Raw genomic sequence first — 17,442 nt, 5'->3', positions numbered from 1 at the left:
TTTTTGTTTTGCTTCTTCAGCATTAGACCCTTGTATGATTCTAAAAACCAGCCTTAAGGACCCTCCATCTTCCACTCAGGCTCTGGATGCAGAGGAAATGAATCTTGCTGGGTCCTCGTGCATTTTGCTGGAGAGCGAGGAGGGGGGACACAAAACCAAAAACAAAACCTAAAAGGGAAGATGATGACCCTTGACGAAGAGCTGAGTGAAAGGCCATTATTTGGAAAAATCTCAAATGCAAAGCCCATACCATAATGTTATAGCTGCCATGTTTTTGGTCCCTAAGCGAGGCGCTTTGGCCGATGGGTAGAGAGTGCACTCAAAACGCTGGCACGTAAGCATTTGGAGGGCTCTAATGTTCTTTTTCCATGTTTTTCCACTGGAATACCTATCATGCTCACAACCTGCCATTACTGAAGATTACAACTTATATAATCTACCAACTGGGTCTCTACATACTTGGGTCGAGGATAATTGGGTACAAATCCATTATCATACTCTCAAGGCCAAGCACACAGGTTTCCTTCTGTGCTCGGTTCTTATTCATTTTTCTTTTTCAATTTTTCAGCCCTCGTAAATCCATTTTGGAGAAAGAACACTAAATGAATTTGGGCAAATTAGGCTTTATCTCATGTTCCCTTTTTGGAGCTCTGCTGCATATAACATTAAGCTTAAAATCGTATTCAGACAGATGAATGTATGTATGAATTAGCCTGTATGTATGCCAAGGATTTTAATCAATTATAGCAATGAAAGAAACTAATTCATTTGTATCTTACAGGTTATAGCTAAACTGTAAAAAATATACAATTTAAAAACATAAGCTAAAGCTAATGAGAGCTTCAAAAAACAAACGCAAAACCCCCCCTCGCCATAATAATTTCAAACTGTACCAGAAAGACACGTCCATTAGTGGTGTTCTGTAAAGATTTATTGACCTCTGTCCTAATCATCGTGGAACTACCCTGTCAATTGACATTTAAAAAAGGTTTGTTAATATCATAATTTTAAACATTTTCTGCAAGACAGGCATGCTGCCTATTGAATATGGAATGAAAAGTGTATTTACAAAGTCCAAATGCTCCATAAAACGAGGAAGTGAAAAGGCATTTTGAGCATTCGTCGTTTTTTTCTATGGCAGAAAGGCAAGACAAAAGAGTGAGATGACCTCATCTGTCACTGCTTTGCCTTTTCGGTGTACTCTGCTAATGGGTGCGTAAATGGGAAGTGCTTTGTCCCTAATTATCAGTGCTAAATTTCCCTTTTGTTAGACCTCTCGCCAGCCGAACCCTGACCAAGAAATTTCTTCTACCTGAAAGGTAAATTTAGATTTTTTTTTTTTTTTTGTGGTATATTCAAATAACCCTGCTGGAAGGGGAAAAAAGGGTCTCTTATCCTAACCAAACTGATGTTTGCCTTAGAACTAGGTGAGTATAACAAAAAAAATAAAGATGGTTTTCTTTATTCAGTTTGCAATAGGGAAATAAAAGGTCACAGATGTTTCAGTGCGTCAATTCATTGCTCATAAGTTAATTTTACACAATCTGTGAGTAATATAATGTGTTGCTGCTTAAACAAACTCAACTCATCATAAAACAACTAAAACCATAGGATCGATAACACATCAGACATTAAGAATCTGTTTTTAAATATTGTATTGTATTGTAATAATCTATCGCCATTATCGAGAGTACCACAACACATGTGCTGCACTTGTTTACGCACAGAGAAAAGTCAAGGTACTTTCAATAATGGTGGTAGTCAGTAACTTGGGGGAGAAGAATTGAAGAAGAATTAGTTTTTTGTAAAAAGTATTCTCAAAGCTATTTTGTCAATGAGCCTTGAACATGGTAGGACCCTTAATTGCTGTCTATGGAGGGTCAGAAAGCTCTCGAATTTTAATCAAAAATATCTTAATTTGTGTTCCAAAGATGAACGAAAGTCTTACGGGTTTTGAACAACATGAGGGTGAGTAATTAATGACAGAATTTTCATTATTGGGTGAACCATCTCTTTAACGTTTTCCTAACATACAGTAAAAGACATGGACCATGTGAGGTGAGACCATGTGGACAGTGCCTAAAATCTCTTTAAATCTAGCCCTGTGCCACTTTTGACCAGCAAACCAGCTTAGAGTGTTTTTCAACAGTGTTGTAGTGCTTTCACCAAATTATCCCTGGTCAGTGCTTAAAACATCTTTAAATCTAGCCCTGGACCACTTTAGACCAGCAAACCAGCTTGGAGTGTTTTTCCAACAGTGTTGTAGTACTCTCACCAAACCATCCCTGAACAAGTAGGCTAAATTTTGATTATTTTCTATGCCATGTTTATTCTGAAAACCATCTCAAAGGTCCACTGAAGTGCTTTGAAACACACAGCGTTATTTTTTGTGTTGGCGTAATTTAATCTGAAACAGGAAGACAGTTCTGGGCATATCAAGCAGTCACGCCCCCTTTTTTAAATAGCCAATAGAGTTTTGTTTCTATCACAGCTTGAGCTGTTGAGCTCGGTACACTCTTAAAACTAAAGGTTCCAAATGGCAGTTTGAAGAACCATTTATGTTCTTCTATGTTCTTCTGTGAGCTTTTCAATGAACAGTTCTCTGAAGAACAAATAACCGTTTTTCACTATAAAGAAAGTTTTGTGCAGTGGAAAGCTTCCATGGATGTTAAAGTTTCTTCTTGGAACCATCAATGCCAATAAAGAACCTTTCTTATTTCACAAAAGATTCTTTATAGTGGAAAAAAGTTCTTTAGATATTAAAAGTGTTCTTCACACTACACTCTTAAATCTAAAGGTTCCAAAAGAGTGTTTTTGCAGTGATGTCACAGAAGAACCATTTTGGGTTCCTCAAAAAACCTTTCAATGAACAGTTCTTAGAAGACGAATAACGGCTTTAACTATAAATAACCTTTTGTGCAGTGGAAAGCTCCAGTGGATGTTAAAGGTTCTTCTTGGAACCATCAATGCCAATAAAGAACCTTTTCCATTCCACAAAAGATTCTTTATAGTGGAAAAAATTTCCAAAAAGTTCTACATGTTCCAAAAGGGTGTTTTTGCAGTGATGTCACAGACAAACCATTTGGGTTCCTTAGAGAACCTTTCACTAAACAGTTTTTTAGAAGAACAAAAAAACTTTTTTTCACTGTAACAAACCGTTTGTGCAGTGGAAAGCTTCAATGGATGTTAAAGGTTCTTCTTGGAACCATCAATACCAATAAAGAACCTTTTTCCATTCCACAAAAGATTCTTTATAGTGGAAAAAAGTTCTTTCGATATTAAAAATGTTCTTCACACTACACTCTTAAATCTAAATGTTCGAAAAGGGTGTATTTGCAGTGATGTCATAGACGAACCATTTTGGGTTCTTCAAAGAACCTTTCAGTGAACAGTTCGTAGAAGAACAAATAACCGTTTTCACTATAAATAACCTTTTGTGCAGTGGAAAGCATCCATGGATGTTAAAGGTTCTTCTTGGAACCATCAATGCCAATAAAGGACCTTTTCCATTCCACAAAACATTTTTTATAGTGGAAAAAAAGTTCTTTAGATATTAAAAATGTTCTTCACACTACACTCTTAAATCTAAAGGTTCGAAAAGGGTGTATTTGCATTGATGTCATAGACGAAACATTTCGGGTTCCTCGGAGAACCTTTCAGTGAACAGTTCTTTGAAGAGCAAATAATATTTTTTTTCACTATGAAGAACCTTTTGTGCAGTAGAAAGGTTCTTTTTGAAACCATCAATACCAATAAAGAACCTTTTCCATTCCACAAAAGATTCTTTATAGTGGGAAAAAAATGTTCTTTAGATATTAAAAATGTTCTTCACACTACACTATTAAATATATAGGTTCCAAAAGGGTGTTTTTGCAGTGATGGCATAGATAAACCATTTTGGGTTCCTAAACCTTTCACTAAACAGTTCTTTGAAAACAAAGAATCTTTTTTTCTGACTATAAAGAATTTTGTGCAGTGTAAAGCTTCCACAGAGGTTAAAGATTCATCTTAGAACCATTAATGCCAATGAAGAGCCTTTATTTTTAAGAGTGTAAAGCTGCATTTGACAGTGTATGACAGCCAAAATATCATCCGTATCATTATAAAACAGCATTTTGTGTAGGATTCAAATAGGTCTGATACATTTTGTGGTGTGTGCCGATTCACATATGGTCCGCTTCATGCTATCGTGTCTTTGGACCAGATCAGACCATGCGCACTGCAGACACAGTGCAAAACTTCGCTTTGGATTCTAGAGAGCATTTGCTTGGACAGAAAGTTTGATGAGAAGCTGAAGGGCAGGGTGATGTCATCAAAATCGTTAAACCATATTGGCGGAAGTTAATGCGGAAGACTGTTTAAATGCTCTTGTTAAAACATTTTTTTTTCATTGTTTTGGAACGCACCAGCTTATAGATAACTTTAGGGCTAACGCATTCATACTAAAAGCCAAACTTCCATTTTGATTTCATGGGGACTTTAAAAAAGCCTAAAGTGGATTTAAACTAGCTGGTTAAACTAGTCAGCATGTTAGCCCCTAGCCTGACCAACTCTAAGAGACCAGCCTGGCCACATTGGAAGACCAGCAATTTAGATTGATTTAAACTGTTTTTAAGCAGCAAATTCTTCCTAAATCATTTATCTCATGTCACTGACAGTATATCCTCAGAAACTCGCAGTGTGGATGCTCAGAGCTCACATATTCACCGGGAACTACTGATTTCACCGAGTTAATTTGACAAAACATCTCAATTCAAATCGCTCATTCTTATCACCACCACAGAGGTGTAGTTGCGCTGTTTCGCCGCTGCTGAAGGGGGCGCTCTGACACTCTCTGCGTCTCGCGTCCACTGTTTATACGCAGAGCTCGCCGAACGCTAGTTACTTCCGGCGTTCAGACAGCGAACAGAGCTCTGAACTTATTCACACTGCCAAATAAACTTTTATACCGCATTGTAGCTCCTTTTCAAATGTTATAGCTTGTATGTTTTATTTTATTCGGCTGTAGGTTGTCTCTTGGCCATGCTTGTGCTCACAGAGAGCTAAAGCTGTGTAAATATTAACATGAGAAGTATTGAAATGGAAATACAGGTAAGTTATATATATATATAATTATTCAACTGGTTGTGTTTTACTGATGTTTTGATTTGAATGAGTTTTAAACGAGCTTATTATTAAGCTTTAAGTGTAAAACAGTCGAAAGAACAATAAAAGAGTTTAAAGCAGGAATATCTGTCTATTTTTGCCTCTATGTATCTATCTATATAAAGTATTATATAAATCAGTTTTGTAGGGACACTGCTAAATCTGATTAGCATTTGGTGTTGTATAAAGTATTATATAAAATCATTTGGTAGAAAGATCTGCTCTATATGCATTGCATTTATTAACTTGATTAGTATGATCTCTTCTAATTATGTTTTATTTCCTCATTTGCAGTGGTCTGTTATTTATTTGTATTATATAATATATGTATATTTTAAGGCAGATCTGATCCGTTTGCTTTGTATTTGTTAACATGATTAATTAATTTCTCATTTGCAGTGGTAAAGCTATTATCATGGCTGCCTGCCTGTATATGTGTTTATTTTTTTGTCTTATTTAAAGTGTAATTCAATATTTTGTAAGAAGATCTGCTTTATTTGCTTTGCATTCGTTAACTTCATTCTTTTATTTCTCATTTGCAGTGGTAAAGCTGTTATAATGGCTGCTCACCACAACACTACATCAGAGGACGATTTCCCAACGCTGAAGCCAAGACGCATCCAAAACCAGAACGTTGTTCACCGTTTAGAAAGGCGTCGGATCTGCTCCGGTCCGGTCGGGGCTCATTGGTACCGTGTGCGTTGCTTCCACCAGAACCTGTTCCCTAACTTCACAGTGGTGAATGTAGAAAAGCCACCCTGCTTCCTGCGTAAGTTCTCCCCTGATGGACGATGCTTTATTGCATTCTCTTCTGATCAGACTTCCTTGGAAATCTATGAGTACCAAGGATGCCAAGCTGCTGAAGATCTTCTCCAGGGTCAGGAGGGAGAAACGCTGGCCAATGGAAATGACCAGCGCTCTCTGAACATCAGAGGCAGACTCTTTGAACGGTTCTTTTCCCTTCTCCACGTTACCAATGTGGCCTCCAATGGTGAGCACTTAAATAGGGAGTGCAGTCTTTTCACTGACGACTGCCGTTATGTGATCGTCGGCTCGGCTGCGTACTTGCCCGAAGAACCTCATCCACACTTTTTCGAGGTGTATAGAAACAACGAATCTGTTACACCGAATCCACGCTCTCCTCTGGAGGACTACTCACTGCACATCATAGACCTGCACACAGGCCGGCTGTGTGATACACGCACCTTTAAGTGTGACAAAATCATTTTGTCACACAATCAGGGACTCTATCTGTACAGAAATATACTGGCTGTGCTTTCTGTGCAGCAGCAGACTATACATGTCTTTCAGGTAAGTGTGTAAGACTTCACCGTACAACACAATTTACCCGGAACGGTTTCCATTTCTATTTATTCCTGTCAGTTATTTACAGTTCATACAAATTCACATTAATAAATGGCCAAACAGGGATGACAGAAAAAGAATTTAGTTTCTGTTTTGTTCAAAATTATTGACAAAATAGTTAAAAAAGGTAGCAAAAATCTGTATTGTTTTCTTAAATCTGAAAGGCACAACATAAATTGTTAAAATATTAACAGTTGTTATTCAATCTAAATCAGTCAGACATTGTTGTTCAGGTTGGTGACACAAGCTTGTGCCATTTTCAAGTCCCATCACCCAGTTTATACCCCCAATTTCTTGTAATTTATCTTTTTGGAAAATTATAAATAGGAAAAATGCCAAAAAATAAATGAAATTTAAATGTAAAATATATTCTTAATGTGATTGATATCATTTTTATCAAAGCAAATTTACTTTTGTCATTTTTCTACTTTTTGCACAAAAAAAGCAATATATTTTGTTTATAAAACATGAAATATATAAAATATGTAAATATAGCTATCATAAATATACAAAATGTATTTTAAATAAAATTATTGACATCTTTTGTAAGTTTTTTTGTAAAACATGTTGCGTTTGTACCCATAATTTATTCAAATTCTTCTACTTTTTGGATAAACATAAATGACATTGCTGAAAATAATATTTACATATGTCAAGTATATGCTCAAATGTTCTTAAATATTAGACATTTTCTTAAATCATTATGCACAAATATAAAAAGCAAAAATGTTAAAAATAGAGAAATCTGTTTCCTTTTTAAAATATTAAATATATGAAGTATATGTAATATATAAATATATCTCAATATGCTCAAATATTAGACATTCTTAAATCATTATGCACAAATAAAAGAAGGAAAAAGGAAAAATGTTATTTTAAAAATATTCAATATCTCTAAAATATATAAATATCTCCTTCATAAATATACAAAATATATTTTAAATAAAGTTATTGACAAATGTTGATCTTTTGTGAATTTGTTTTGTAAAACATGTTGCTTTTGTACCCATAATTTATTCAAATTTTTCTACTTTTTGGACAAACAAAAATAGCAATGCTGAAAATGATATTAAGCATGTCAGGCGTGTTCTTAAATATTAGACATTTTCTTAAATCATTATGCACAAATATAAGAAGCAAAAATGTTTAAAAGAGAGAAATCTATTTACTTTTTAAAATTTTAAATATATAAAATATATCTAATATATATAAATATATCTATAATAAATATGCAAAATATATTTTAAATAAAGCTATTAACAAATGTTTATCTTTTGTTAGATTGTTTTGTAAAAAATGTTGCTTTTGTACCCATAATTTATTCAAATTCCTCTACTTTTTGGATAAACAAATGACATTGCTGAAAATAATATTTAAATATGTCAAGTATATGCTCAAATATTAGACATATTCTTAAATCATTATGCACAAATGTAAGAAGCAAATTGTTAGAAAAAGAGAAATATATATATTTTTTAAAATATTAAATATCTAAAATATATCTTAAATATATAATATCATAAATATGCAAAATATATTTTAAAGTTCTATTTTTTTGACAAACCTTAATAGCAATGCTGAAAATAAATTCAGGTGTCAGAGGTTTAAATTAAAATTTCTTTACTTTTTTTGGGCAAACAGATACAGAATATGTAATATTTACTATATAAAATATAAATATAAAATATATAAAACTTAATTTATATATATATATATATATATATATATATGTATATGTTACTTATGTGGCTTTTAATCTAGTTAATCTGGTCTGACTGTCCCAATCCCTTTTTCCTAGTCTTTCCATCATTTTCTATTATTTCTCTAGTTTTTCTCTATTTCTTCTATTATTTCTATTATTTTCTCTGTTTGTACAAATAAAAATGTATTGCTGCCTACCATAATATTAAACTTACTAAAATATTGAACTAAATTTATTTTCGATTGTTCCTCCTGACCAGGTGACACCAGAAGGAACCTTTCTTGACGTACGCACCATTGGTCGTTTTTGTTACGAGGACGACCTGCTGACGCTGTCTGCTGTTTACTCTGAGGCCCAGGCTGAAGGCCAGCCCGGTTTCTCCCGCCTGTATAAGGAGAAAACCATCAACTCCTTAAAGCACCGTCTGCTGGTGTACCTGTGGAGGAGAGCAGAGCAGGACGGCAGCGCCACGGCCAAACGTCGGTTCTTTCAATTCTTCGATCAGCTCAGGCAGCTGCGCATGTGGAAGATGCAGCTCCTAGACGAACATCACCTGTTCATAAAGTACACCAGTGAAGACGTGGTCACGCTGAGGGTCACCGACCCCTCACAGGTACAAACCACCACCTCACGTAACCAGAGATTGAATCAGATATGCCCTTGCTGGCGTCATCCCTTAATCTCTGGTAGTGTAAGATAAAATGCTTGTTATTGTTTTGTAGTGAGTCTTTATACAGGTGGGATTTGTGTTGCGTCATGGTTGGTGGATTGTGTAAACTACCTTCTCGATTGTCCTCTTCATTTCTAGCCCTCTTTCTTCGTGGTTTACAACATGTTAACCACCGAAGTTATTGCGGTTTTCGAGAATACTTCAGACAAACTTCTGGAGCTTTTCGAAAACTTCTGCGACCTCTTCCGGAACGCCACGCTCCACAGCGAGGCCGTGCAGTTCCCCTGCTCTGCTTCCAGCAACAACTTTGCCCGGCAGGTTCAGCGCAGGTGAGATATAAATATAAAGTAAGGCTAATTCGTAAGCCACAAATTGATGGTCGAGCCAGAGGAGGCCTGTCTCACTTTGTCTCACAAAAGGCTATAACAATGACTCAGTGTAAATGTGCCGCTCTACGTATTGGGTGGGAACTCGCTCATGCCGACACCTTTTGATATTAAAACCCCTAATTATGTAGACCTCACAAATGCAGGTGCTGGGAAAAAAGGAGCAAAACTTAAAGCTTCTGAAACTTTTTGAAAAACCTCCTCCATTCAAAATGATGCACACAGACGTCTTTCCTGCACTATTATTATTATTATTTCTTTAAGGAAGTCTTTCATGCTCACCAAGGCTGGATTTATTTAATTGAAAAAACAGTAAAAACGGTAATAATATTACAATAACTGCTTTCTGTTTCAATATATTTAAAATATAATTTATTCCTTTGGTGAAGCTGAATTTTTAGCAGCCAGAACTCCAGCATTCATAACAAAGTATCCAGTATTATATAAGTGACGTGATCATTCAGAAATATGTGACCCATGCTGACAAAATGAGTCGGAATGAGCAAAAATTAATTCATTCTCCATTAAAATACCTTCAAAATGATAAATGGCTTGTTGGAATCAGACAAAAATAACTTGAGTTATAGCCGTTTGAAGGCGATAGAGTTGATTTTGAGAAAAATCAAGTTAAAGTTTTCTGAAGATTCCAAAGCAAAATCACCAAGCGACGTTGCATATTTCCCTCCAATTATTTTCTTAATATTAATTACTATATAATTAATCACAATATAGCCATTTTTCCTTTATCTTTGTTAGCAGCGAGTGAATACGTCTTTTTCTTTTAATGTTTGATTAACATTGAGACAGATCTATGTTAAAGGTCCCATATTGTACACATTTCTGGAGGTTTATTTTAGTTGTTGATGTCCTTAAGAATATATATTTGCGCTATAAGTGCCAAAATCCAACTCAATATATTTTTACAGCTCATATTTTAGGAGCTCTGTCAAAAACAGGTCGATTTTGGCCCATCTAATTAATATTCATGAGCCTCTCTTCTGATTGGCCTGTTGTTTTCTGAGTGACGCACAGCCAGGCCAATCACAGGTAACTACGGTCATGTATCGTTGTAGCCAAACCCAGAGCCATAGAGAGAGCCTAGCCTGCTGATACTCAACAGGATATTTCAGAATGATCATTAATGTTTTTTCTTTTTCAAACACTGAATGCAGTAAGCTACATAACTGTTGCTTTAGTAAAGCCCCTTTCACAATGCGCGCTGATTCTGGAAAATTACGGGAACGAGTGCTGTGTGAACAAAAGCCAGAACCATAAAGGCAGTGTTGTAGTGATGATGCACGTTATCATGCGACTCTTCATGACAAAATACATGCAAAGTGGAACGAAGCGGCGATCGGGCAGAGCCAGCTCCTCATTATCAGCGCTGAAGCACAGTTTGTTCAGGTTAATTTCAGTTTAGTGAAACGTACGTGTCGCATTACATCTCACATCCAAACGTCACATGTCTTTATGGGTTGTGTGTAAAGCAAGCACAGATTCTGGAAAACAACTGTGAATGAACCAAATTAAACAATTCCGGAACAAATCATGGGACACATTATCCGTGTATTTACCGGAATTGCTGTGTGAAAGAGGCTGAAGTTGACGTGCCACTGGTCTCTTATATTCACGTTGTTCTGAAGCCTGTGCAATGATGTAGTTTCGACATCTATCGACTGAACAGGGTTTTCTAGATTAGTTTCTGTGTTGTTGTTGCTTAGCAATGTTATGGACGCGATGTTGTCTGGGTTTGACAAAAGGAGGGTGGGACGTGATTGGTGACTGAAGGCGGTGACTGAGTAGATCGGACGTCACATCGTTACGGAAGTCACAGCGCCTCGTGAAAATGAACAGCTACTTTAAGCAGGCTGTGTGCAGTTTACTGTGGATTGACTGTTTTGGATCCAATATAATGTTACACATCAGATTATTTTTATAAGGAGATTGCACGCTCTCGGAGAGGCACGTCTTATGCACGTGCTTTGCAAATGTCATTTAGCGTGATTTTGTTTTCATCAGCATTGGTTTGAAAATCATATTTCACTGGTTTGGACTCATGTCATCGAGAATTCGATATGAATGTTCACAAAGCTGGAATGCTGTGCTTTGCAACAATACACCTACTTGTAGTGAGAAGCAGCAGCAGTCATCCTGAAGTGAGCAGAGAAAAAGGTACTCTTCTCATAAAATGTTCAAATACATTAATGTGGCTGAAGTAAACATTACGGCTCGTCATCCCACTGCCGAGAGGGGCGGGGCGAGCAGAGCTCATTAGCATTTAAAGGAACATGCAACAGAATAGCTCGCTCTAAAAAGGGCTGATTTTGACAAGGTAAAAAGAGTGTTTTTTACACTACCATTAAAGGTCCCATATCGTCAAAATCAAAATTTCCTGGCTTTTTTCATGATAACTAAGGTCTAGGGGCTATCTAACTACCATATGAGTTTCAAAACAGTCAATCCACAGTAAACTGCACACAGCCTGCTTAAAGTAGCTGTTCATTTTCACGAGCCGCTGTGACTTCCGTAACGATGTGACGTCCGATCGACTCAAGTCACCGCCTTCAGTCACAAACCAACGTCCCACCCTCCTTTTGTCAAACCCCCAGACAACAACGCATCCATTCCATTGAGCAACAACAACAGGAAAACAAGTGGAGAAAACCCTGTTCAGTCGATAGATGTCAAGCTACGATCATTACACAGGCTTCAGAACAACGTTAATATAAGAGACCAGCGGCACGTCAACTTCAGCCTCTTTCACACAGCGATTCCGGTAAATACACGGATAATGTGTCCCACGATTTGTTCCGGAATTGTTTAATTTGGTTCATTCACAGTTGTTTTCCGGAATCTGTGCATGCTTTGCACACAAACCATAAAGACATGTGACATTTGGATGTGAGATGTAATGCGACGCGTACGTTTCACTAAACTGAAACTAACCTGAACAAACTGTGCTTCAGCGCTGATAGTGAGGAGCTGGCTCTGCCTGATGATCGCTGCTTCATTCCACTTTGCACTTAACGTTATTTTTCGTTGTGAAGAGTCGCTTGATAACGTGCATCATTACTACAACACTGCCTTTAGGTTCTGGCTTTGGTTCACACAGTTCCCGTAATTTTCCAGAATCAGCGCGCATTGTGAAAGGGGCTTTACTAAAGCAACAGTTATGTAGCCTACTGCATTCGGTGTTTGTAAAAGAAAAAACATTAATGATCATTCTAAAATATCCTGTTGAGTATCAGCTCTCTCTATTGCTCTGAGCTCGCTTACGCTTACAGCATACATGACCGTAGTTACCTGTGATTGGCCTGGTTGTGCGTCACTCAGAAAACAACAGGCCAATCAGAAGAGAGGCTCATGAATATTAATTAGATGGGCCAAAATCGACCTGTTTTTGACAGAGCTCCAAAAAAAGGAGCTGTAAAAATATATTGAGATGGATTTTGGCACTTATACCGCAAATATATATTCTTAAGGACATCAACAAATAAAATAAACCTCCAGAAATGTGTACGATATGGGACCTTTAAGACATTTTAACCAAAGTATGTTTTAGTCTTCTCATTAAGGCCCTAAAAAATCATGTCAACTTGTGGAAAATAGGCATCCTTTAAAGGTTGTATCAGCGATTTCTAGCCTAAAACATAAAGTGTCAATTTCAGCTGACCTTTCTTCACGATCCGCTCGCTGCCTGCCCCATAAATTGTCTGTGAAAAAACCGTGTCTCTCTGGTCAGCCTAGGGTCCGAGATATGCCAAAAAAAACCAATCGGCACTACCAACCTTTCCACACATAAACAAACAGTGTTCCAACCAATCAGCGTCAGGGGTTTGGTGTTGTGGACTTTCCTACTGGTGCTGGGATGTGAGGGAGGCAGAGCGAAAGTCCACAACACCAAACCCCTGACACTGATTGGTTGGAACACTGTTTGTTTATGTGTGGAAAGGTTGGTAGTGCCGATTGTTTTTTTGGCATATCTCGGACCCTAGGCTGACCAGAGAGACGCGGTTTTTTCACAGACAATTTATGGGGCAGGCAGCGAGCGGATCGTGATGAAAGGTCAGCTGAATTTGACACTTTATGTTTCAGGCTAGAAATCGCTGATACAACCTTTAATGAACTTATTTTTGTGTGAACTCCAAATTCGACCAAAACTGACTTCTTTTGTCTGTAGCTCAAAATTAGACAGAGCGCATTCTTACTCATTTTGCCAGCATGGGTCACATATGCTGATTAACCTCTCAAGAAACATTTCTTTTTTTAATCAATGTTGAAAACAGTTGTGCTGCCTAATATTTTGTAGAAACCTAGTTCTTGGTAAATAGCAAGTTCAACAGATTTATTTTAAATATTACAAAAAAAAAAGATTTTTACTGTTACGGTTCATCAGTTTAAAGGGATAGTTCACCCCATAATTTAAATTTTGTCATTAATTTCTCATCCTCATGTCGTTCCAAACCCATTAGACCTTCAGTCTTCGTTCATCTTCGGAACACAAATTAAGACCCTGTATGGACAGCAATGCAACTGACACGTTCAAGGCCCAGCAAGGTACTAAGAACATTGTTCAAATAGTCCATGTGACATGGTGGTACTCTTGTGAACGTGCATCGAAGATGAGATGAGAAAAAAATTGTTGAGTAAAGTCATTAAGGGTTCAAGAGCATAGCGCTGAAACCCTATTGAAATTGTTGCAATAGCCAAGGATCAGCAATCTCCACGTAAAAACCGATCAAACTGTAAGTCGTAGAGACTTGAAACTTGGAGGGATGGTAGTACTTACACCTCCAACAATGTCACCAAGGCTCGCCCCAGTCGGCCTGACAGGGGTGCTACAGCAATCAAAAGTACAAAATCGTTCATAACTCATAAACCGTCAGTCACAGGTTTAAGTGTCTTATGGCAAAAATATTTGGGTATTTTGGATTTCTTGAAAAACCTACTTTTGCGAACAAGTCCCAGGTTTTTCACCTGATCGGAACCAAACCAGTGCAGGAAGATTTTCTGGAGAGTGTTTTTGAATGTCAATAATTATAAAAAAAAATTGAACTCGCCATCACAAAGGAATGCTAAAAACGTTCGAAAGGGGCAGGGCGACTTTTAGTAAAATGCCTATAGCTCCTGAACGAAACGACATACCTTCGCCAAACTCAGAACACTTATGTACGAGCTCAATCTGAGGTCACAGGAGAAAAAATTGTAGAGCTTGGCCACTTGGTGGTGCTATAGGAGGGAAAAAAATGGCTATACCTACGCAATCATTTGTCCTATCAACATTAAAATGGATGTGCATGGTCATGGTCCAAAGTGCTACAAGTGTCTATAAGGACATTTGCTTATCTCATAAAAACATGGCCACCTTTAACCAGTGAAATTTGAGCACCTATCAGACAAGGTTAACGGAGGCTAATCGGAACAAGACTCGGTGGGCCTGTTTGACTCACGGCACAACCATGCAAAGTTTAATGAAGGACGGACAACAGGTGGTGCTATAACAGTTAAAAAGGCTTCAAAAACACACTTTTCAATAGTGAATGACCTCAAATTGTTCATATATTCACACAAACACTAGATTATCATATCATATAGATCTCATCATTCTGAACAACTTTACCTCTAGGACCACTGCTGTCAGTCAAATTGTTCATTAAATATTCAAGATTATTTAAAAAGACTACTTTTGCAAACTAGTCCTAGGTTTTTCACTCAGTATCAACAAAGCCACTGCTGTACAATTCTCTGGACCATTTAGATCTATAATTATTACAAAAATATTGAACTTTACACATTGGTAAGCTACAACAGGGTCATTTTTAAGGGGCATGGCTAATTTACCCAAAAGCCTATAAATCCTAAACAAAAACTCAAAACTTCATGAAACTAGGTGAGCATATGCGATGATTCTAAACAAGCATGCAACATTTTATGGAAATTTGACCATAGGTGGTGCTATAACTGTTAAAAAGCATCATAGTTCTATGGTAAATTACCTGGATTTACCAAAAATCATTGATTTAGGTGGTTACAGCCATGTTAACACAATGTCTTTTTCCTTATGTGCTTAAATGCCTTAAGTGCTTGAACCCTGGTAATCGCTGCTTGCAGTTATATCTATTTTTGTTTTCATTGTGCACAAAAAGTATTCTTGTAGCTTCATAAAATTACAGTTGAACCACTGATGTCACTTGGACTATTTTAACGATGTCCTTACTACGTTTCTGGCCCTTGAACGTGTCAGTTGCTGACGCGTTGCTGTCTATGCAGGGTTCCTCTTGCATTTGAATCCAAGTTTTTGTCCTAACCAGTAGTTACTTGGTTTCTTTTTTTGCCATTGTGTTGAGTAAACACAACACTGAAAAACTCATAGGTGTTATTTTGTTAAAATCACTTGGCCTGCACATTATTTATAGACTGGTTTGTTTTTGTACAGATTTAAAGACACCATTGTGAATGCCAAATACGGAGGGCACACAGAGGCTGTCAGAAGGCTTCTCGGGCAGCTGCCCATCAGTGCTCAGTCCTACAGCAGCAGTCCGTATCTGGACCTCTCCCTCTTCAGCTATGACGATAAATGGGTGTCTGTCATGGAACGGCCAAAGACCTGTGGCGATCATCCCATACGGTACCTTAGAATTTAAAAGTCCTTTTTATTAACCACTTTAGAATTAGAAAGTTGTGCCATTAATGATTTTTATTGAAAGATTTATACTCACTTTTACTTTTAAAGCTTGTTCTTTTGCAGGATTAAATATAGACATATGCACAGTCTAAAGATTGTTGACAAAGACAGTGATTTGCAGAAGGGGCCAGAATGTACGCCCACTTTTTCAGTATAGTGAAAAATGAGGCCCAGCGTGAGGTCTGCATCAACTTCCTTGTTAAATCTTGAACACTACTGAAGTGTAATTTCATGCGGTGACAGGCGATCTTTAAAACACTTCCTGAGAGCGCTCAAATTTCCCTGAGAAATGTTACCATGATTCTCTCATGTACCAAACAACCGTTCGCTTATGCTGTAAAACACTTGGCGATTTGGCATCATAATAATCTGCCACTGCTTTTTTCCTTCCTCCTGCAGATTCTACGCGAGGGACTCTGGGTTGCTGAAATTTAAGATCCAAGCAGGCCTGCTGGGCAGACCCATTAACCACGCGGTCAGGAGATTGGTCGCGTTCACCTTCCATCCCTTCGAACCGTTCGCCATCTCTGTGCAGCGCACCAACGCCGAATACGTCGTCAACTTTCACATGCGGCATGGATGCGTATGATAATGCATGTGTGTGAGTAGAGACGTGCGATTTCAGAGACTCACGGAGCATTGTTTATTTTCTTTTTATACGTCCTTTTTATATTAAAGTTTTATTTATTGCAAATGTGATGTTTTATGCATTTACACACTAACTGTTTTATCTTTTCTTTTACTGAATGTGCAAAATAAAATGGTTTATTTATATTACAGGATTGTTTGACCCATTGTCCTGACTTTTCACGCTGAAGTCAAAAGGTTATTGTCAAAGCAGATGTTTTGTTTTTCAGCACCGTTTGAGCAGACAGAACATTAAGATATTCTCCGTTCACGTTCGTCATCTGCCATTTTTAAATAGCTAACGTGCTAATGCCCCCTTTTAGCAGTTTTCCCCCTCGAAAGCCTAATGAAATAGTTCAGCTTCCATTACCAAGCCAGCTCCCACATAGTCGACCAGCATTAACCAAAAAACGGAGGAGGGTTCGAAGCACGCAACACTAATGCCACAATAATAACAACAAAAACTAATTCTGAAATTGATTCATTATAGCCAGTTTACTAAGTGAGAGGCTTCCCTGTGGGAATACGATTGTTCAGTTGATAGAGCAGAGGTTGAAGAAAATGCATCTGTTTTAACAAGCACTTCAGCGCTGATTGAAGGACAATTTTCAATACGGGAGATTGCGACAGCTTTGAAACGCCAGCGTTTTTGAGAACTTCCATACGGAGGGGAAAGATTTTTCCCTATTCATAATGAAGCCGAAATACAATTAGAACTAATAAATCGAAGGCGTAAATCCCAGACGACTTGTATTCGGAGTCGCCCGTCTCGGTGGGAAAGGAGCATGTCAAATCTCCCCCCACCAGTCTAAAAGCTTTCTTTTCTTGAAGTTCCGCAGAGTGCCATTTTTTTTGAGTGGAC

At 37.4% G+C, this 17,442-nt stretch overlaps 1 protein-coding gene across 1 annotated transcript; it reads left to right on the top strand.

Annotated features, from left to right (window-relative positions):
- Nucleotides 1-4,906: 4,906 nt before the first annotated feature.
- det1 (DET1 partner of COP1 E3 ubiquitin ligase) lies at nucleotides 4,907-16,730 on the top strand. Its single transcript, XM_073832190.1, has 6 exons — nucleotides 4,907-5,091; nucleotides 5,688-6,456; nucleotides 8,472-8,825; nucleotides 9,021-9,211; nucleotides 15,705-15,896; nucleotides 16,353-16,730. Exons 2-6 carry the CDS (start codon nucleotides 5,704-5,706, stop codon nucleotides 16,540-16,542), a joined length of 1,680 nt encoding a protein of 559 aa, XP_073688291.1. The 5' UTR covers nucleotides 4,907-5,091; nucleotides 5,688-5,703; the 3' UTR covers nucleotides 16,543-16,730.
- Nucleotides 16,731-17,442: the final 712 nt, after the last annotated feature.

The sequence above is a fragment of the Garra rufa genome, chromosome 25 (genome assembly GCF_049309525.1).
Source record: "Garra rufa chromosome 25, GarRuf1.0, whole genome shotgun sequence".
Taxonomy (NCBI): Eukaryota; Metazoa; Chordata; class Actinopteri; order Cypriniformes; family Cyprinidae; genus Garra; species Garra rufa.
This window is presented reverse-complemented; position numbering and strand designations above follow the sequence as displayed.